The 22,098-nt window shown below is 40.7% G+C and overlaps 1 protein-coding gene across 6 annotated transcripts in view; it reads right to left on the reverse strand.

The window, feature by feature from the left end:
* Nucleotides 1-10,527: 10,527 nt before the first annotated feature.
* B3GNT2 (UDP-GlcNAc:betaGal beta-1,3-N-acetylglucosaminyltransferase 2) overlaps nucleotides 10,528-22,098 on the reverse strand; it is a 28,982-nt gene continuing 17,411 nt past the window's right edge. For all 6 annotated transcript variants that reach the window (XM_035893181.1, XM_035893356.1, XM_035893292.1 and 3 more), the window contains one exon: nucleotides 10,528-12,928. In XM_035893181.1, the coding sequence (XP_035749074.1) occupies nucleotides 11,726-12,919 (1,194 nt within the window). In that variant the 5' untranslated portion in view covers nucleotides 12,920-12,928 and the 3' untranslated portion in view covers nucleotides 10,528-11,725. The remainder of the gene's footprint in view (nucleotides 12,929-22,098) is intronic.

The following is a 22,098-nucleotide window of genomic DNA, read 5'->3' on the forward strand; positions in this document are numbered from 1 at the left end:
ATTTTGTTCCAAATTGTGAACTGTACCTCACAACTGTTCCTAAGACCAAAGCTGCTCAGTGTGGATCCTTGTTGTCTCCTGCACCTTTTGCAGTTCTCTTCTGTCCTTATTAGATGAGGAAACCTGAAGCATCTGCACTAATGAAGATATGGATAGACCGTGGATTTAGCGTGCCATAAAGATGTACTTTATCACTTCCCTTGCCATGTTTGGTGCGTGATAGGCTTTGACCACTACCCAGCATTGCCTACAGCAACCCCAAGATGCTGCTCCAGAGCAGCACCAGATTATGCTACCTTCTTCCCCCCCCATATCATCTTCCGCCTAGCTTCCTTCATGTCTACCTCCCATTTTGTTTGGCCTCCTACAGCCTTTCTGAACTTCCCCCAGGCTGGCCATGTCCTCATCGCCACCACCTTCAAAAACTTCATCTCACGAGCAAGCTGTCCCATCCCACTGCTCACCTCCAGTTCAGCATGAATACGTTGATGTCATTTTGGTTGCTGTAAGAAACTGCCCTGCGTTTACCTGCCTAGGACTCAAGGTGTGAGCAAGAAGGACGGTCCAAGTAACAGAGGTCTGATTTCTGTTACAGAGCATTTGACTTTTCTCAGAAATATGTGAAAATCTTTCCCGAGAGCCCGTGTGGCTAGGGACAAAAGCTCTTCACTAAATTTTTAGATATATTTATATAGCACATCTCAGATGCTCTCTTCCTCCGCAGTAGTCCCATGAGTCAGCGCAGAAGCATCCTGGAGCTGAATTTCAGAGGTTATCCTTTTTCGCCCCCCAAACGCCAGCCCAGGAGGATATGATGCAGCTGGTAAGAGCACTGAGCTCTTCCAACTCTTTATCCTGTTTCTTAAATACCAGACTATTTCTCCTCCAAGGGCGTGTTTATAAAGATTTTCAAATCTTAACATGAACAAAAATTCCCCAAAGTAGAGGCTGGCATCATGCCACGCTATGTATCATTACAAAAGATAAATTCCAGACACTGGGCTATTCAGAACAGACCAGAAATAAAAGGAAGAAACACAGGGGAATTTAAAGAGAAGTAGTCACAAGGAATGTTTAATACCATGTTAAAGCAACACTCATGTATTTAAGCAAATGCTGAGTGACTAAATGAAATGCCGGTTGTAGATTTTTCTTTTGCACAGTCCAGGCCCTTTCATTGCACATATGTCCCTTCTGGGGATAGAAACATCAGCCCCAAAGCACCGTGTTTATCTGCTCACCCTCACAAAACCACAGCCACATGGGTATTCTGGTGGTTGTTTAGCCCCTGGAGACATGCAAGGTGTAAACATATATTGTATTTAGAAACAAGCTACCCACAGTGGTTTCAAAACCACTGTGCTTCACTTGAAATTATGGAAGAGGTGCAGACCCAGGGAAAAAAAAAAGCCACTCAAATATTTCTGTGCATCATTTTTCCAACACGTTTTTCCTGGGATGCAGGAGTGGGCCAAGGTTCCTGCCTGCAACTCCCTGTTTGCCACTGACCATGAAATCCTTCCAGCTCCAATGACCCCGGCTGCCCCTGAGCAAACTGCGGGCCCTCCATTTAAAAAACACTCCCACGCCGAGCTTTTCCATCTGTGTTTATAGCCCCTCCTTCCCCCTCCCCTCTGCAGAGGAGCACGGGAAGTCATTTCAGCAATCCTCAACCAGCAAGAGGAGTGCGGTGGGTGAAGCCCGTCATCTGCCGCTTCGGCTGATCTGCACAAGACCGGGCGCAGCGCTGTTCTTGCCCGGCTGGATTGCTGGTTGAAGTGCGCAACTGCTTTATCACAGGGGTGATGTAGGTCTGAAATCATGCTGGCCTCTTAACGCTCTTTTCCCCAGCCTGGTGAAACTGGGAGAGGTGGCGTCTTTATCATTTGGGCTTCTCCTATTTACTACTGTGCTTTAGGACGCAACCCTGCACACTCACCAGTTAGGAAGGTAAAGGATAACTCTACCAGGTGACGCAGGAGCCTCCTCTCCAAGCAGACACTTTGGGGATGGATGTCAATAGAACAGCATATAAAGATGTATCTTCTCTAGCCTACTTCCCATCTAGTGGAGGTGGCTTAAGGATTTTCTGAACAAAAAGCTGCGCCATGCGCAACAGCCACGGACACAGCTGTGGTCTGTGTGTCTCCCTGTCCCCGTCTGAGCTCTGCAATCTCCTACAGAGATCAAAGTCCATTGATGTCCTCTCCGGGTTTGGGTGAGGGATGATGCGGTGTCACTGAATTTAACCACAGCTTTCTCTGTGGAGAGGTTTCACTGCACTCCTTCTCCAGGCAGGAGGCGCAGGGACTCAAGAGTTACCCAACACAAGATGAACAACAAATTCATTTCATCAAGTGCCCTTATTCTTTGGAGGCACAAAAGGCAAAGGACTGAATCATAGAGGTGGGGAATTAAGAACTCTTCTAATTATTAAACACTATTAAAAATTTCAGTGCAAAACTCAGCCATGTAATTAGGTCAGTGTTAATTACCCTGAGTAAATGATTCAGATCTCTCTGGCATTTACACCAGCTACATACAACAAACATCCTAAAACAGGGAAAATCCAAATCAGACCACCTGAGAACAAGCAAAACTAAACCAGGGGAAAGGATATTACACTGTTAACCACCCAACCGAGAGCAGAACCAGCAGATCCACATTCTCTCCTGCCCTAAACCACACTCAGAGTAGGGGTAAAGCACGTGCACACATGAGAGGATCCTCACACGTGCTGGAACTGCCTGGGAAGTGGGATAAAGGAACAGGCACCATCCGAGAATCACTACGCCAGGTCCATGCCAGTTCCTCCTCCCAAGACAGGCACATATTTCACTTCTTCAGCAGGGAAACTTTCTAGGAGGCAGCTGCAACTACATCACACAGCATAGCTCAGGCAACACACGAGAGAGCTGGGAAATATAACAAATTTTGGCATATGCAAATGCAATTTTGGCATAGCAAATAGTAGGAAATCCGTTCCAAAGTTAGATCAAATGCGAATATTTTGAAAACGTTTGAGGTGCTTCAATTAGAGGTCCAAAGACAACTCCTCCATAATGCTACTACTGTGGCATTCACTTCCCAGCAGCAATGAACCCACTTTTCTTGCACTTAAAATTCTTACCCTTGTACCTAGAATGGCTTATCTTGCTTTCCCCTGTGAGGAAGAAAGGACAGGAACTAAAAAATCAGGAAGCTAGAGAACAAATGGATAACCAGCATCGAATAAGAACTGCTGACACATATCACGTGAAGGTATACTTCATGGAGGGAAAAAAGCTCTGTTCAATGAGTCATGTAACCAATAACTGACTACCTATAAAACTTTCAGGTTTTCCTGTTACACTTTGTTACTGAAAGATCCCAAGGGCATCAGGTGTAAGTTATATTGCCGATGGCTGTACCACCAACACCCACTGGGGATGGTCCATTCCAAAAAGATACAGATAGTAAAATAAAGATACCCTTCCTGCTAAATCTGCGTGCCATACGGATTCTTCTGCGGTGCATGGTTTCCTCCATGCCGAGGGTGCCTCAGTAGCACTGCAGGCTTCTACCGAGTGGGCACAGAAGGTGCAGAACAGGACTGTACACCGTACGTACATACGTACTACTCCTTGCGCTGTTGCCGCAGGCCTCGCGTAACAAGGCGTTTTGCTCAAAAGCAAGTTTCTACTGGTCAAGTAAATTCTTCAGGCTTCTAGGCACAGATTACTGGCTTTGACAAAGAAGGGGGGGTTAATGTGTCCACTCTCCAAATTGCGAGGGAGGGAGGAGACAGCTGACTAATGATTTTCTCATTCTTGGAGTTCCAGATACCAAATTTTCCTACAGCACATAATTATGTCACAGAGCTTTTTGCCAGAGCATGCAGTGAAGTTAAAAAGAAAAAAAAAGAAAAAAAAAAAAAAAAAGATAAATTCCTGGAAGATATTTTTGTTGCTCGTCACTAACCACTGTGGTCTAGAAGCAACTTCTAATCATGATTAAAGGCTCCCCCGAGCTACCAGAAGCATTTTGCGCTTCCTCCGAGGGGCCTGAAAGACCAATCTAGCCTTGGTTTGGCCCAATGCAGCTCTTCCTAGAGTATAAGTTAGAACAATCCAGGTTGTATTTCACACAGAGAACAGATGACAGCTCTACTAACAAGAATAAATTCTCAAAGTAGCTCCTACAAGGAGCCTCTCTGGAATCCAAAGGGCGCAAGCAAAGCTAGGTTGTGCAGCTTGCCTCTCCTGAAACTCATCCAATTTCTAGGTATCTTAAAGCATGGCTTAGCTTAAAATATTTTTTATAATGATATTCATCAATATCTTCATCTAAATGTCATTAGTACTTTTGCTGAGCACCTGGGATTGTATCAAAACCAAGAAAAACAGAACAATTCACTGCCCTCTCTGGCATTTATTTTTGCATAAGCAAAGTGGTCAACAACTAACAAGATGTTATTTTCTCTCTTGGGTCTTTTAGGCAGCTGCCAAACCTGCGTCTAAAGCAGAAGTCTTTCCTCACGTACCAGAAAGACTGAAGGGAAAGGAAAACAGACAAATTCCTTTGGCTTTAAATCTTCAAAAAATATTCCCTCACACGTCACACTGTGCGTAGCAAGGGACCCATCTGAACGAGGGGTCATTTGTTCCTTCAGCTTAGGCTGCTACGCTGGCTGTCGCTTACCTGGAAGCTTTTGCAGTGTCTGCAGTGGGGATTTTTGTCATGTCCCCCTGCACCCTCCCCCCCTTTTTATTTTTTTCTAAATCATTTGTACATGTTTAAACATGGGACAATATGAAATGCAAACTGTGATGCCGATTTTGGAAAAGAAGAAAAACACACGGGGTCTCTAGCTACACAAACATGCTTCTATTTTCTTCAGTAATGTTGTTGAAGAGTATTTCAAATCTCAGTAAAATTTTGGTCTAAATTTGGATATTTTTAATCTTGCCTCTACTCACAAGATGAGCTTTCAGGTCTGATTTCTGTGAAGAGTTGACAGATGTTACCCTCCCTACTCGGCTGAGCAGTTACACAGACCGAACATAAATCCCACAACTGTTTCCAGGTCTATCATGACAGCTAACAATCTAATGCTACAGGATACCAGGAAAATAAGAGCACAAAATATAACAAAAACATTAAGAAACTGAGTCATCCTACAGGTAAGAAAACAGGAAAGAGGTGACTTGAAGGATGATGATGTTTTCTGAAGTTACAACTCAATTTTGTTGTACAAATAAAGGCTCATCTTAAAAGGAAGTCACGGGTTTTATGAAGGGCTTTCAAATACTCACCACTCATGCATTCTTGCTGGTCTGCTGGCATAATGCATGTGTGGTGTCCCCCCAAAAAGACAAAATTCAGACCACAATGAGATAAATTACTTTTCTGGAGGAGGAGGAGTATCAGTGGGAGCAGTGGGGAAACAACAGATGACACATTTCAGCCACACAAGGAAACACAGATGTGTGAATCATGTACAACCCCCTCACATAGCAGAAACACCAAAAAGCAGAGTTCAGTCATAATTTAGCCAGAGGGATGGAGGAAGAGGGTGAACAGGACACAAAAAGCCAGAACAAATACTAAGCTGCAGCTCTTGGCTTTAAAAGCTAACCGGGGATATTTAGGGATTATTTCTAACCCTTGTAGAAACTCTCTCCAAATCTGCCCAGAGCAGTTTTGCTTAAAGAAATGACAATGGCAGTGACAGGAGAAAAGCTAACTTCAAAATCATAAGGTTTACAGCTTGATTTGCACTTCAGAAAGTTTTTCCCCCCACTTACTCCACTGCTTGAAACAGTTTGAATCAGGCTCTGATAGAGGGCAGCGATTTTTGGTTTTTTTCAAAAGCTGAATTGGACAGCTGAATGCTGTCCAAACTGTCTCTTTCCTCCGTGGTCCAAGGGTCTGTCACTGAACACTTAAGCCACAAAAATAAAATACCTGAAGACTATTCTCTCAGGTAACAGGCAATAGAACAAGGGGAAACGGCCTCAAGTTGCGCCAGGGGAGGTTTAGGTTGGACACTAGGAAAAATTTCTTCACTGAAAGGGTTGTCAGGCACTGGAATGGGCTGCCCAGGGAAGCGGTCGAGTCCTCATCCCCAGGGGTATTTAAAAGACAGGCAGATGAGGTGCTCAGGGACGTGGTTTAGTGGTGGGATGGCAGGGTTAGGGGAACGGTTGGACTTGATGACCTTAAAGGTCTTTTCCAACCTAAACGATTCTAGGATTCTATTCAGTCCGAGAGAACCAAAATCCATCTGCTAGCGAGGGGAATATCCATCTGTTCCAGTGAATCCAAAAAGGTGTTTGTGTTTCTCAGTGAACCTTGAGGTTTACTGGAGAGGGAAGCACTTCACCAACAGCTGAGACAACAGGGGACAGAGGGAACAAAGCCGTGACGACGACAACAGTGACAAGGCAAGAAAGACGGACACATTTAGACAGGGAGCTGAGCAGCAAAAAAAAGGAAAGAGTAATGCAGGTCACTGCCTGAAGCAGCAGGGGTAGTCAAGGAGCCTAGAAATTAGAGGACTGATGGGAATCTCCTCTCTATAATATAAATTTGAGATTGTGCAAATTTCTATCTTGAGAAATCTTTGACAGGAAATTCAGTATGTGTTCGTATGAATCCCCCTCTCAGAAGAGAGTAGAGAAAGACGGAGAAAAGGGCCTGACCCGGGATCAGTAACTTTACAGAACTCAACCAACAGCAACAGGAGAGATGCCAAAAGCAGAGACTCCATTCTCTTCATTGTCCTTCAGGACTGAATGAATTCCCTTTGTGCCACCACAAAACACACAACCCAGTACAGCCAAGGTCAGAACTGAGTGACACTTGCCAGGCCTCTACGATCGCAACACACACCAGACATGCCACCTGAACAGAAAATTTGGGCTACAAACTTACACAGCCACTTCTTCAGATCGCAAAGATGCTGCATGCTGCCAAGTGCCCCAGCCCCTGCAGCAGGGAAAGGTGCTGAGTTTTAAGCACATAACTTGTGGTCTGAAATTCTTTGGCTGGAGGGCAATTTAAAGGGGGGGATGGATGGACAGAGAACTGCAGTAACACACAAATATGGGAAACCGAGCAAAATTTGAGATCCCACAGGTTTGTTCTGTACTTACATAAATGTTAACAAACCCTGAAGTGAAGGCTGATGCCTTAGGTCCAACTCACCTTGTTCAGTCAGCTGTTAGCAGGTACCAAGAAGTGACAACAAACTGTAATTCTTTTGAAAAGGCTGGCGTGCAAACTCCATGAGGTGCTGTTCAGACATCCCTCAGCAGAGTCTAGCCAGAGTTGTTTAAACACTGCTTTGAGCAGACTGGGCCAATGCAAGTATTATAAACTGCAACCAAAGACCTGGCCTGAGCACAACAAAAGAAAAGCAAAGCTGACCTGCTCAGTATTTCATCACCCCTGACATTTAGAAAATTTGCTTATATCTCTCAGCATACAGTTTGTGGAGCTACAGGAAAACAAGACATCAAAATGTTCCTGTGATGTTAAGATCAAGACTGGCTCCTTCTGACCCCAGCTTTATTCAACTTTCCTTCTCGGCAAAACCACTAGCAGATGTCTCTTTGCATGGCATGGGGCTTGTTGGCCATGACTTCGCTTCCAGAACCGCACTTGCTTTACTGTGTTCTCACTCCCACTCCTGTTCTCACCTCCATCCAACAAGGAACAGGGCAACAGCTTTAAAAAGTTTGAGGAAGATGCTAAAGAGAATTTGAAGAGTGATGTTTTGTGCTCATGCTGATTGACATTCCTCCTTTCAGACCACCTCGGTGGATTATTGTCTGTAAAAGGGATCCATTAAGCAGCTTCCTAAGTCGGTTTCATGATTAAGCGAGGAGGAAATAGTTCAGTGTAGACATGAACTCATTTGGATTGGTGCCCTCAGGCAAACACAACTACAGTGGAAATCTTATGCATATGAAGTGTAATAAGCCAGAAGGGAAAGGAGGTCAGATTTCAGGGAGTAAACTGCTTATACCGTAAGCTAGATCAGCACAACAGCACCAGAGCAGAGCGAGATGAGATCACTCATTACAGCATCGCAAAGCCCAAAATTAAGAATTACCTGCATGTGGATCCTTGCTGCATTGCATACCCAATGCAGAAGTTTTAGTAAATTCTATTCTACATCTTTCTTGTATTCTCCAGCCAAAACTTGTTTCAAGTTTGGCTTTCAGTGCTTCCAACACTGAAAAGCAGAAATGATTGTCAGGAATTCTGTTACTGCCAGTCCTGTCAAGCACTACATTTCACTCAAGCCTACGTAACAAAACAAAACTGGGTAGGGGGAGAAGGGATCCAAGAGTAAGTGCATACAGTCCAAGTAACCAACTGGCAGAAAATTTTTTATTTAGAGAAAAGGGACTCCATCCTCTGGAAGAGAAACATTGCAATTTGTGCATTAATTATAGCTCATTTACCTTCCTTACCTAAAGGCCTGTATTTCTGCCTCCCAACTGCATTTAGAAGCAAAGGCCTGAGCTTTTATACAAACAAGCTAATGGATTCTAATGGCTTACCCCAATGCAGTGTCAGTTAATCACAGCAGCACTTCATCTTCCCTGCTGCATTCAGGGAAGGAAAAAAAAAAAAAAAAAAAAAAAAAAAAAAAAAAAAGAAAAGACTGCATCCATATTCATCCATCTCATCTAAACACCTCTTACTTCAGTTTTCAAATTCCATTATTCTCATCATAGTCAAATTTTCTCATGCTTTCATCTTAGTAGAGTCTTTCCTCTCCCTTAAATTTAGGAGAAAAAAAAATATCCATCTTTAGCTCCCTATGTTTCCCAGATCACTTTTCACCAAGTAATTCCAAAAAAGTAATTCATTTATTTTATAGTAGTTACCAGTTTTGCTCATTGTTTCTTCAACTCTAAGTTTACTTCATAGGAAATCAGTCCATATAAAAAAAAAATTCCTGAACATTACTTTCACTTTTCATTTAAAGTACCTAGTACTCAAGCAATGCTCCAAAAACCAGGAACCAACAACCAAAAAAAAAAAAAGAATAATCAATCAGAAACCAAAACACAACCAACCACACTCAGATACAACCGCTTAATTCTGTATCTGCTTTTTAAAGATTTTTCACCTTCCGTTCCCAACTGTCCCCAAATCCTGTTCCCACCACACGTCGTTTCTTTCGGTTGCATTCCATTTCCTTACCTCTGTTCCTGTTTTTTTCAGTTACTCTTCACTTGACACACTCCCAATTCTTTGTCAAGACAAGTCTTTCTGCATGGGACTGGACTGGAGACCCAATTGGACAGTACGGTCACTGGTGCTTCTCCACATCAAGAGTAAACAAGACTCATCTATCCAATTTCTTTCCAGTACCTTTTACCTATTTAGCCCACTGGGGCTACCTGCTCAGTCTTTTCCTCTCCTCCCTTTCCCTTCTCTAGTCACTTCAGGTCAGTAGATGCTTTCTCACAGCATTTCTCCTTGGCAAGTACCACTCAGTCCATTTTTCCTTATTCTAAGTTGTGTCCTATACAGGAGGCCTGTTTTTAATGTCATGGTTACAGGAAAGGTATAAAGTAAATAATTAATGCCGACATTCCACTAATCCCACCCATTTCGCTAACAGGTTAGTATCACATGTGCACTCCACCCCATCTGACTCATACCAATTAATTTTCCTGTCTCTCTAGTCCATGAACATCACATCTCTACTTGCACTCCCCATCATCAGTGTAACATCTTTTATTTCACTTGGCCCAAACTCTTGACAAAAATACCACTAATTAGAAAGAAACAGGGTGCTTAGCATGGCTACGAAGAACAGAGTAGGAAGGAACACATGTACAGAAAACCTGCAGCTCTTTCCAAAAGGTGTAATTTCTCATGAGGAATGACAAGGCACAGGGGCCAAACTTCATGTCACAATACCAGAGCACAGTCTGTCTTTAGTCTATCTGTCCTGGGGGTTGACAGTGAACATCCTCAGAAGAGAAAGACGGCAGACCAGAAGACCTCACCTCTCCGCAAACAAGAAAAGAACCACATCTGTTCTTCAAGGTAAACAAAGGAAGAAGAAAGCACGTGAAGAAGCCAAAAGAGTTGTAGCTGCCAAGTTACTTAAAACAAAAACCAGACTAAAGTGCCAGCCATTCAATCCATTCCTTGACTCCTTTCAATTGTACAAGCAGTATTATTGTACAGGCAATTATTTGTGTATGTACTATTTTTCCTAGGGCACTTAATGTTCCCTTGCTTTTGCCAAGGTTGTCCACCTAGCATCTAACAAATCCATCCACAACTGTGACGACATCTTCTTGATAGTCTACTACGTAAGCATTAAGTTGCTGAATAAAGCCTTTCGCTTCTGAACTTTTGAAAGGTGGTGTTACAGAAAGCCATGCAGCAGAGTACAACTGCTCAGTAAGTCAACATTATGTCTCAAACAAAGCATTACAAGAAATATTTAAATCGCACTTTATTTTTCAAATTCAAAAATAACAATTAGCTTTATTTAACATGTTACACATCTCACAGATTTAAAATATCATGCTCTGTTTAAATATCTGAGTGACAACACTATACAAATAAAATGTTACACAAAATATATTTAAGAAAATGTTTTGGTCTTCAATCTGAACAATAAATAGACAGGCACTTCTACATATACAAAGGAAGCAACCACTATTTAGGATAACTCTCATAAGCAAGATGTGGAAATACAGAAGAAAATTGAGTTTTGAGAACATATTTAACTCTACATGAGACATCATGCAACTTCAAAGTTTGTTTCAAAATTTGAAACTCTTAGGATCTGCACAAGTCTAGATTTGCTACCACTTTATAGGAGCTCCAAACCATGCTCTCGTAAGCAATGTGCAATTTCAGTTACTTGCATCATATCGAGCTACCTGATCACATTTAGTGCCAAAACAGAAAACAAGGATTGACCAGAGCAGCTTTTCACATAAATAACATGAGCGACAATTCAGCTTTACCTCACATAAGCTTGTGGCAGGGGGCAGACCTAACTATACCTACTGCCCAGCCCCAAACAAAATCTGTTCTTCCTTTTCCTTATATATTCAGCTCTTTTTATGGGGAGTTACAAACAGTAATATGCTTTTTTCGTAAAAAAAAGCATCATCTAATAAAAGGGTAAATCCTTCAAACGCAGGCATACTTTGCACAAAAGATCCTAAGTAAAGGAGAAAATACTGTTCCGGGGTGCAAAAAGACGGAAAACTATAAATTAAAAAAATTCAATAGTTAAAAGTCACATAAGAGTGTTTCATACTTAAAGTAAAACTACATTCCTCCAATTTGTGTATTTTCAATTTACAGTGGTTTCCACACACCCATACACAAACACTACTCAAGGAAAAAAAAAGTATCTTCCACCATCACATTTAATGAAAGATGCATTGTAGTAGGCAACCCCTGTTTCCAATACAGCTAACGGTCACTGACAGCTAGTTACATCCTCGAAGTCCTTTTAAAAATTAATTTAAGACAAATATTGAAACATAATGACCACCAGGACAGTGGAAAAGTCAGGACCAAGTCTTCAAGCCATCCCCTCAAATTTAGTATTATTCTTATTTTCAGAAGTACAGGAAAAAGTTTCCAGAGAAAACTGAACTATTAAACAGAGCTTCAATGGCCCACCAAGAAAGTCAGACCCAAACTTGGGAAGTTATTTGGACTTAAGACACTTACGCACATTACTTTAACAATTTAAGTGTGGATCTTGCAAGCGTGTCCAAATCTTAATCATTTCTTGAGGTTTTCTACTATGTACTAACATTAAGTTTGTGTAGGAACATATGTTATTTCTGTATTTCTCTTCGATATCAAATGTTCTGAAGCCTTTGTGTTTTTCCGGAGCAAGCCCAAGCTTCTGAAGGCACATTCCAGTATAAACATCATCAATAGGGTAAAGGAGTACCTGGTCAGATGCATCATTCAGTCTTAACGCCAGATCACCAGAGTACAGAAACCCACCTCCTCCTGCATATGGGGGATATGAACCTTCATAAACACTTTCTGGGATGTAGTACTTCAATTTTTTTTCTCTATGAGGTCCAGCATCTTTGATGACATCACCTATAAATAAGTCTTTGGCTTTGTCCTTTGATAAGCTCTTCAAGTAATCCAGGATCTGATGCGTATTCACAAAAACATCATCATCACCCTTAAAAATAAACTGGACATCTGCGCAACTGCTGCTGACCCACTTAAGAAACAGCACCTCTTTCAGAGTTAAATTGAAGAAAGTGTCTCTGTAGTTCCAGAGGAGAATGTCTTGGTGGGTTTCACTCTCAAATTTTATCATGTCTGAAAGATCAGGAAAATTATCCTCTGGTGGGGTTTGTCCAAGTAAGAAGACCCTTTTGACTGTCACATCCCCCGATTCTATTTCCTTGCCCCAGGATTCCCTAATTGCTTGCCTTCTATCAAAATGGGGTGTAAGTGACTTAATAGCCAGCAGCAGAAAAGGTTTTTGTTTGCACTTGTTTGGCTGATCCATTAATAATGAATAATTTCTACATCTCAGATAAAGCAGAAAGTCTTTGAACCTGTCTGGCAAGTTTTCAAAGTCACTAACCTCTGAAGGTACCCATGGGTCAGGGTCACAGGAACTGAGAACACTTGAGTTAGAAAATAAGTTCTCTTCCACAGTCATATTGGGAAGCAAGGTCAGAATAGGGTTGTACAGCAGTTCAAGTTTCTGTTGCTGTTTGTTCCAATAAGCTTTGTGAGGAGTATATTTTCTCCAGAATTTGCTGTGTGGTATAATAACACGGCCTTCTGCATTCTTCTCTTGGCTGCCACTTTTTGAGACTTCCACAATCACATAAATAAAAATGTTTACCATCATCAGAATTCCCAGCAGCTTTAATCTTCTGCGTCCAACACTCATTTCTCATATCTGGAAAGAGAAAAAAATGACATTTTTAGCCTTCTTCCTATCGAGGTTTTGATCTTATAAAAATGTCACCTACTTTCAGACGAAGAATGTGCAAGTTAGTAGCCTAAAAACAGAGGTTACCTACACTCTCCCCAAAAAAATCAAAACCTAATCTACTTCTAATACATGCATACCTACAGCTAGTAATGGTTTGGGGTTTCATTGGCAAACAAGAAGCTGGTAAGAATGTAAAATTTCCATTTGCTACTTAGGGATTTTACACAGCATTTCACAGTGCGTCTAAACTACCCAGCAGTTTTTGCTCCTCATTTAAGTCTCCTTGAAACACTTGACTGTATAATAAGTAGAATCTGAGCCCTCGGTTTGGCAAAGGCAGGCAGAGAAACTTTTTTTTTCCTGCTAGTAAGGTGAGCTTAAGGGTATAGAATAAATTGCTATATGATAAGGTCAGTTATTTTTAAATTAAGTTTCAAGCTTTTATACTTGCACTCTTATACCTTCCAACTACATAATAGGCAGAGCTGAATTTTAAAGCATACAATTTGTATCTGTCCATTTCACTTGGCTGTTCCTTTGGAGAGAGGCTGACAAAACTGGCCAGCTGCATTGCTGGTATTCAGATCTCTGCAGACAGAAGAGAACATTAATTTTGAATTTCCCCCCCTCACCCCCCCGACTGGAAAAGGCAGAAAGTGGCAGCAGAAAGTGAAAGGGTTATTATACCTAGGAAGGAAAAAGAAACTGAAGATAAATCAAAAGAGAGGTTTCCCATATACGCAAGACCAGGAATAGTCAGTGTACCTCTCTGTTGTAGCAAAGGTTATTCTGCAATCCCTCTCCAGTTTTTACGGAGAGAGAAAATAGGTCAGGTGCATAGTACAAGAAGCAACATGAAAACAGTGTGTTCCTCTAAAGTAGTGCTTATCAAACTGTTTACTAGCTCAGGGGGATATCTAAATTACATACAATTTAACAAACCATTCTAAATCAGGAAGTCAGACTAGATAATAATTCAGAATTGGTAAGAAAGTTAGTAAGACTACATTTAAGTCAGATACAGAACTCATTGTCAAAGATGCTTTCAATTGCCAGGAATATCAACGGTTATTGGAAGACCAGAAAAATCTAATGAAACAAAAGATCTGTAATGGCTGTTAAGCCCAGCTGTAAACACTGCCTCAGAACTCCTGAAGTCACAGAGCAACAGCAGTCAGGAAGATACACTTGAGAAGCACACCTTGTACTTGCTGCTCTTTTCATTTTATTTCCAGCCATCACCAGACACCTGAGCTAGACTGACCCTTCATCTCTTCTGGTTCGACCAGTCTTACTTTCTTTTACTCCTCAGCATATTAAACACAAAATTTAGTAAGAAAGCAGAAGGTAAATAATCAGTAATCTCCTCCTCCCCCCCTCCCTCCCCCAGAAACAACGGACTACTCGGAGAAAAATCCCTACTCTTCCTTCATTTGACCTCATGTACCATCTGCATATTTATCTTTGCATACGCTCAGGTCAGATCTGCTTTTTCTTCTATACCTCAAAGACAAAAACCTACTTGCAGTCAGTGCCATCATTTAAGCTAAACAGCTGAACTGTCAGAAAGCACCGGCTGGCTACACAGACCTGAAAGAAACTTTACCTTCCTCTTTCTGCCACAGCAGCTTCCACTAAAAACTGATCATTATATACTATTTATTATTAGTGTTATTAGTAGTAGTATTATATACTATTTTTCTTCACTTCCCTTTCAGTACACAAGAAAATACTGGAGAAGCAGCTGTCCTGTGTTTTGCACTATTCCATGCAATTCAGCGTGCACATCAGTGCTTATGTACCCTGTCCTCTATAGCACTTCTCACTAGAACAACAAATGGCGTGGTATTTGACCTATGATCCCAGGATTCCTGGAGACAACAGGGTGAGAAGATCCCCCCTACTAATAGCTAAGAAACACAGGATTGTCAAGAGAGCAGTCGGAGCCTGATTTTCCAGGATAGCACTACACAGCTCATCTGTTCACAGCCCCCAGCGACTAAGCTATGACTATTCAACACCTCTTAAGTCATCTGGATGCTTGACCTGAGACTGTTATGAACACAATGAGACACCATTTGCAAAGACTTGACTTTCAATCATTTAACAAAATCCTTCAAATCACTAAGTCTTTTGGGTAAGCATTCAAATTCTTTAACTACAAGATCCTCCTTAATCTTCCGGTTTTTTCACTTCTAGCCTTGCATTCCTCTGCAGCAAATGAGACAGGGATCCTACACAGAAAAAAAAAAAAAAAAAATCTCCATTTACTGCTAAACTTGGTAGAACTTTTAATCAGAAAAAGTACCAGTCTGGCAAGATGACACTGGTTTCATCACATAAAGCACGATAAATGCTATCAGTTCCACATGTAAATACTTCCAGTATCATTTTCAGTCTCCTTTTTAAAAAGCTATCCAATATTGGTGATAAAATTAGTATTTCTGAGAAAAGATAAGTAACAAGTGACATCTGATAGCAATACAAGTAAGAGTTTTATAAGAGATGAACACACCCCCAATTTTGCATTAAAGCATTCTTCTCTTCTGTAATCAAAAGCTATCTACATGTGGTTTGTATCAATTTGTTAAGAATAGAACTCATTAAGAACATCAAGCCAATACTAGGGCTACCAAGTAAAAAAGGGATAAAAACTGCTTTGTTAAAAAAGTGTCCTTTTCCTGAACTAGACAAAGACCGGTTGTATTAAACACTTACTGATAGCATTAGATCTAGATTCCTGAACTAAAAGCAAATAGAAAACAATCAGATTTCAGAAAGGCTGTTTCTATAAATTGAAATTGAATCTGCAATTTTGCAATTAATATATGTTAGCTTTAATTATTACACCTGAAGACAGGAATTGATAAGAGCATGCCAGTTCAGTAATTTCACATTAAGTGAACTGGATTTATCACAAAACACAGTTACAACACTCACAACAATGGAGGGGTGTTGTGTTGCATTTTTTAATGTTGTTGCTAGTGGAAGCTTGGGGTTTTTTGTTTTGGGTTTTTTTTTTTGTTTGTTTGTTTTAAGTAAACACCCACCATGTCTCAAGGCAAATCTCATTTCTTCATCTGCTTTGCTGACACTGCAGTAATTGACCAAAGGGCCAGCACGTTGCAGATTTTGTGCGCTGGGCAGCTTGCTAAGGAACAGCATTGTAGAGTACATAGACAGCGCCCATTTCCTACTTATTGCTTAGCGACAGCGATCTGGACAGATCACAAAAACTTTCTCCTATTCCAGTAACAGCTTATTCTATCAGCATTAAAATTACAAAAATTCCCAGCTGCCTCCTTTGACTGCCGAGAACAGATCTGTTAGTGAAGCCAAAAACAAACTAAAAGGGATCTAGTTCATACTGAAATCTGATGCATTTTTATAAGTGTTCTGTTGAAAAACCCAGATGATCAGTAAAAAGCAATATTCTATTTGAAAAATTCCGGCTGCTTTAGGTGTTAAAAAAGAAAAGGTTCGAATACATAGCTAGCTAGCAGAAAAAGCAGAACACAAGAGTAAACACTATATATCAGTAAAGCAAATCACAGGGAACCTCTGGAACAAAAAATCCTGCAGAAATTTATTCCAGCCAAAGGTGATCTGATACACAGTTTTTCAATGCCTGTTTTCAACTTCTCAGCTACACTGATATGAAGACTGTTTTAGCAATCAGTTCAAGTTTGTATAAACCATCACATCTCTGCTTATGCAACTTCCAGCTGTGCAGAGTTATGCGTCAGTGTGTACATAAAGTCCATTTGTTCAAAGCTTTTAGAAAATATCCATGTGGCTAGGAAAAAAAAGGGGTTAACATTAACCATACTCTGGATAACCAAGGTTTTGCTACAGATACATTAATTGGAAAGATTGATTCTGCAGAAATGGGGGGAGGTGCCCTCTTCAGCTCCACTCCACTCTCACACTTCACTGCAGTCAAAACCAAGGTATTGATAGAAAGGAACGGACTTATAGAACCACAAAAGCAGTAGTGGGATCAAGAGATGGGTGGAAAAGGCAAGCCAGCAGAACCTGGGAAGAAAAACAGCTTCACCGTGGGACCAGGCAGCAATCAATAAAACAAGATGAACCACAACAGAAGAAGAAAATGGGTCTTACGAAGAAGCCACAAGCTACAAAAAAAGATCCCAAACACCCCAAAAGCTTTCAGTCCAAATAACATTAATGCAAAATGATGAGAAACTGTTCACATGTTCGTTTTAAACAGTCTTATTTTATGCTTTATCTCAAGAGTGAATGTATTCCAAATGCTTGTAAGGAGCCTATTTGGAAGTCTAGAAGATTTGGCATGAAATGAGAAACACACAGAATCACTCTCCTGAGCTGGAAGGGACCTGCGAGGACCCAGTTCAACTCCTGACTCCACACAGGACAACCTAAAAGTTCAAGCATATATCCAAGAACATTGTCCGAACACTTCTTGAACAGAGAGTATGTGCACTCCATCCAGTTCCAGGAATTAATTACACAAGAGACACTTTTTTCTGGATGCAAGAACCTATACAAACAGGGGCCATGATGACCCCTGACAAAAGACAGGGGTTACTTCTGGAGGAAGGCCACGCTCAAGGTCAAAGCCAAGAACAAGTACATCTAAGTGTACCAGCCCCTAACTAAGGGCACACATGATTCATCAGTTTGAATTTCTCAGACTGGAGTTGGGATCCTGCAGATGAATTCTGATTAGCCCTGTTACAGCACTTGATTTTCTGTAATGACGTCACAAAATTAGTATGTGAAAAACGTGATGACAGCTTTAACTTCTTTTTTCCTCTACACTGATGCTATTAAGACATTGTTATGCACAAATATAAAATTAAATCTCTAACTGAGGTTTAGCTATAGGAGAAGAAAGGCAAGAGAAAGAGGCAGATGTTGCAAAGAAACAGCTAAAAAAAGTGAAGTGTATTTGTAAGTTCAGAAAAAGCAATCCTCTACAGGCAACAAAACACAGTGGATTCAGATGGTGCACTCACTAGTCCTCTATAGCAAGATACCAAAACAAACACACCTAGATTTGCAGTCACAGAGTGCAGCCTGTAATCAGTCCAAACAGGAATTCTGAAGACCTGGAACTTGCTTAAAGATTCAGATTTTGGCAGATGCTGGACATCGCCCAGAACTATGAAGTAGTTTCTCTTTCCTACAGTTTTTAAGCAAGGTGCTACTTCATTTGAGTTGGAGATGTTACCATAGATGCATGAAAGCAAGTAGCAAAGAGGGGTAGATTTTGACAGTTAATCCTAACAATTTTACCAATGAAGCAACAACAACAAAAAAAAAAAACCCTCTTTCCTGAGAAGTCAGACCAAGTTTATATCCAACTTACTCATTCTGCTTATATTCAACAAAACACCCACTGAGTGTTTAAAATACCAGAGAATTAACTGCTTACTTACACATTAACTGAGATATAATAAGACAACTTCAGAAACACCACTTTCCTAAATGAGAACTTTCTTCTATTCCAGGTTTCTATTTAGCAACCTGAGTAGCAAAACCCCATATATTCATACACCAAATATTGATCCTATTTGTTGATTTTTATTGTTGTTTAAGTTCCTAACCAGTGAAGACTCTTATTAAGACGTCCGATTGTTGTACTTTGAAGCTTCTTCTGCAGCACTCTATGCAATGTCAGTCTCTGCAGGGAGATGAATATCCATCCCAAGCTCCCCCTTGCAATGCAACATGAGAATACCTATAGCATGAAATTGAAAAACAAGCCTTCAGAAGAGAGCACCACAAAAGGGAAAGCAATTGTTACCTCGTGTCTTAATACTGACAGAAAAGTAATCTTCCTTGCTCTTAAGTACCGAAGCCCATGATAAATTATGCAAGTGGACAGATTGCTGGTGACTAAAACTGAAAAGGCATTACTGTTGTTATTGCAGGAAGGGTCCATCATTTTCCTTTCAAATAAATGGCTACATGTTATTAAAAACACCACTGGGCATGATGCAATGCAACAATACTCAGCAAGTATCTTTGAAAGTAGCTTCAGGTCAGCAAGTAAGTTCACACAACACAACCCCAAGCAGTGCAAGGGTGTTAACCTGCCTTCAAAAGGCAGTGCAGCCTGTGGTAGCACAGCGACCAGTGCTGCATTCCACTGCACAGCATGGGCATACCCACAAACTCTTCCTGCAAGATGAAGAAAATGCAGTATTCCTGTTTATTACATAAAGAAGGAAAGTTTCAGGGAGCAAAAGACAGGTAAGACAACTGCCATTTCCAAAGTTATAGTTTTATTTAAAAATAAGTTTAAATGGTATTTCTAGAGGTACCAAACATCAATTTCCTCACTCCAAGACCAGTCCTTTGCTATTAAAACATTCTTCCTTCACACTTTTACTTATGAGATATTTATTAATCTCAAGTCTCAACATGAAAGCTCAACAGCAGTAAAAGTAGGCTGACTACCAGTGAGCAGTCTCAACAGCAGCGGCATATCATACAGATCTGCAGCTAAGCAAACCACCCAAAGCAGAACTCCCTTTTAAACAGCTTGAATATTTAGCATTGACAATTAACAATTCCCCTGAGAAAGGAAGATCAGATAACATGATGCAGACTACCTCAGGTGCTGTTGATGAGCCAGCCATAGTAGCAAATCTGTACTTCAAGGCACTAAACCAAACCTAGGCATGCTCATGCAACCCCAGAATGAAAGAAAAAGAGTATTTAATCAGACTACATACTTCAGCCTGGAACTGCTGCAAGAGGAGAGCGTTGTATATCCACAAGCAGCTGAACTGATCTAATTGCTTGACCCCTCCTCTTGATGGAGACTTTCTCCTCCTCCCTTTTTGACTCCAAGAACTCAGGCCCAATCCCTCTCTTGCACTGTCTCTGGTGCTCTGCCAGGCCTCTCCGTAAATTAGTTCACATCACTAACCCAGCAGAAAACTAACAATGACCAGAGATGCACACCAGATAAGCGCCAGAGCAGCTACAGTGAAAGCACACAGCAAAGGGGAGCAGACAGATATCCGCTCTTCAGCAGGGATGACAACACACCAGGAACCAAGCCTTGGTTCTGGACCCACCTTCCACCCTCTAACAAGAGGCTATCCAGCATCATAGCAATGACAACGTTATATTTATACCCTGGTGCAAGCAGTCATATAATGCCAGTCTTTGAACAGATTGTGCAGACTCAAGGTGAAACATCTAAGTTTTTCTCCTCCTTGAAGTCTGACAGAAGCCATTACCTTTAACTGCAAATACTTGTATCTTCTACTGAGGACAGGAGTTATACTGTATGTCCCAAGAGGGATGAGTAACCTGTCTACATTATTTGACTGCCAAAGCCAAGCATTATAAGTCCATTTACATACCGGGACTGACAAAATGTAAGATAATCCTTACTACCTGCAGGTATTTACACCCACTGCTCTACTGGTTCAGGACTAAACTATCAGGAATTTGGCAAAACAAAGCTGTAACTCGGGTACCTAACAGATGCTATCATCCTTTTCCCTTTGCAGAGACTAGCTATAACTGGGGCTTATGGCAGACTTGGTTCTCACCATTTAACTTCATTTTGAAGCCTGATATCCCTTATAGCAGTTGTACATGTAGCACAATTTCTGGTAGTTCTAGCAATAGGGCACGCAACAGACACACTATGGTTCTGAATATAATTTTTAGAATTATTAAACACATCACAAGCCATATGCAGTCCCTCGTCACTCCTGTGAGATGCATCAGTTCTTCTAACACCTCAATTCAGTGAGTGAAAAGAGATTCCTGGATTGAGCAGCACCACAGTTTTAGAACATGAAGATGTTGTTAAGAGCCCCAGGCTGTTATAAAAAGTCTGTGTGATTTGCAACTTTAAAGAACTTGAACACTATTTATTTTTCTAACGACACACAATTGCATTTCGTTTTTCCCTCAGAACTTTACACAAGTCCACTTTTAGACAACAGTAATTAAGAACATCTTCAGACCTGGCAAATATTCAACAGATACCATCATCCTGCTTCTGCAGAATCACGTCACTCAGTGTTACCACTGAGTAAGTCAATGTTTTCTGTATTCTTCAAACACCAGCATCTGAAACAACGTTCCAGTTGGAGGAAAGTTACCAAGATAACACACTACACAAAACATCAAAAAGTGTAATGAAATTTGGAGTAGTTAGTGTTTATTTTAACATTAGTTTTAATTAATTGCATATACCTGCTCAGAGCCATTTTTCAGCATATTATTTAGTTCTGGGAGAAATTCTATTCTTCCAGTATTTTAATACCAAAAGATACTAGTGCAACTGGGGAAGGATGTGCTTGTATTCTCCTAAAACGCAGCCTGAGGCATAATGAACTATAAAGAGCTTGAATAAAAGCCAATCTAACTTCACATTCTGTTTCCCACTAGTAATCTTTAGCACATTTGCACATTTTGCTCAAAAAGAAAGACAAAAGCAAAACAAAAAAACCACCCCCCAAAAAACCCAACAGTACAGCAAGGCATTTCTCTAGTAATACTCCCCTGGTTTTCTGTAGTAAGGTATTAGAAGGCCAGCAACTGCATTTGAACCATGTTTAATTACTGTTATTGAACTAATCTCACTTTGTTCAATCCTTCTCTGAACCTCTTTATACTTTCAACTTTTATGAATTCCACTGGTGATGAATTCCTCAATTTTACACAGAGCAAGAACTTGGAATGACTTGCTTTTCTATTACCACGCAAGAGGGGAACCCTCAGAAAATACAACATAACAAAAAAATTTCACTTTATTTTCTCTATGTACATTTGCCATACCAGCTATACAAAGAACCTTTATCTGTCCTTTGTTCCTTCTTTGCCATGATAAGAAGTCCTAGACATTTAATTTCTGGAACTACTTTGCACTTCTGACTGACCTTGTCTTTTTTTCCCCCCCACACTTCCATTAGGTAATTTTTGATATGGCAACAACATAAAAAAGGAATTTAGTACTTAAAGCTCACAAATAAGAATTTGTGGTGACTTCATTTTAGAGCTATGTATCAATGAGGCTTCGTATGAGGCACAGGCCAGACAGTATACTCAGTCTCACTAAACGTAAGGAAAGAGAATTACTTCCAAAACAACAACAAAATTTGAGAAAGAACTCTTTC

The sequence above is a fragment of the Egretta garzetta genome, unplaced genomic scaffold (assembly GCF_000687185.1).
Source record: "Egretta garzetta isolate BGI_Z169 unplaced genomic scaffold, ASM68718v1 scaffold360, whole genome shotgun sequence".
NCBI classification, from domain to species: domain Eukaryota; kingdom Metazoa; phylum Chordata; class Aves; order Pelecaniformes; family Ardeidae; genus Egretta; species Egretta garzetta.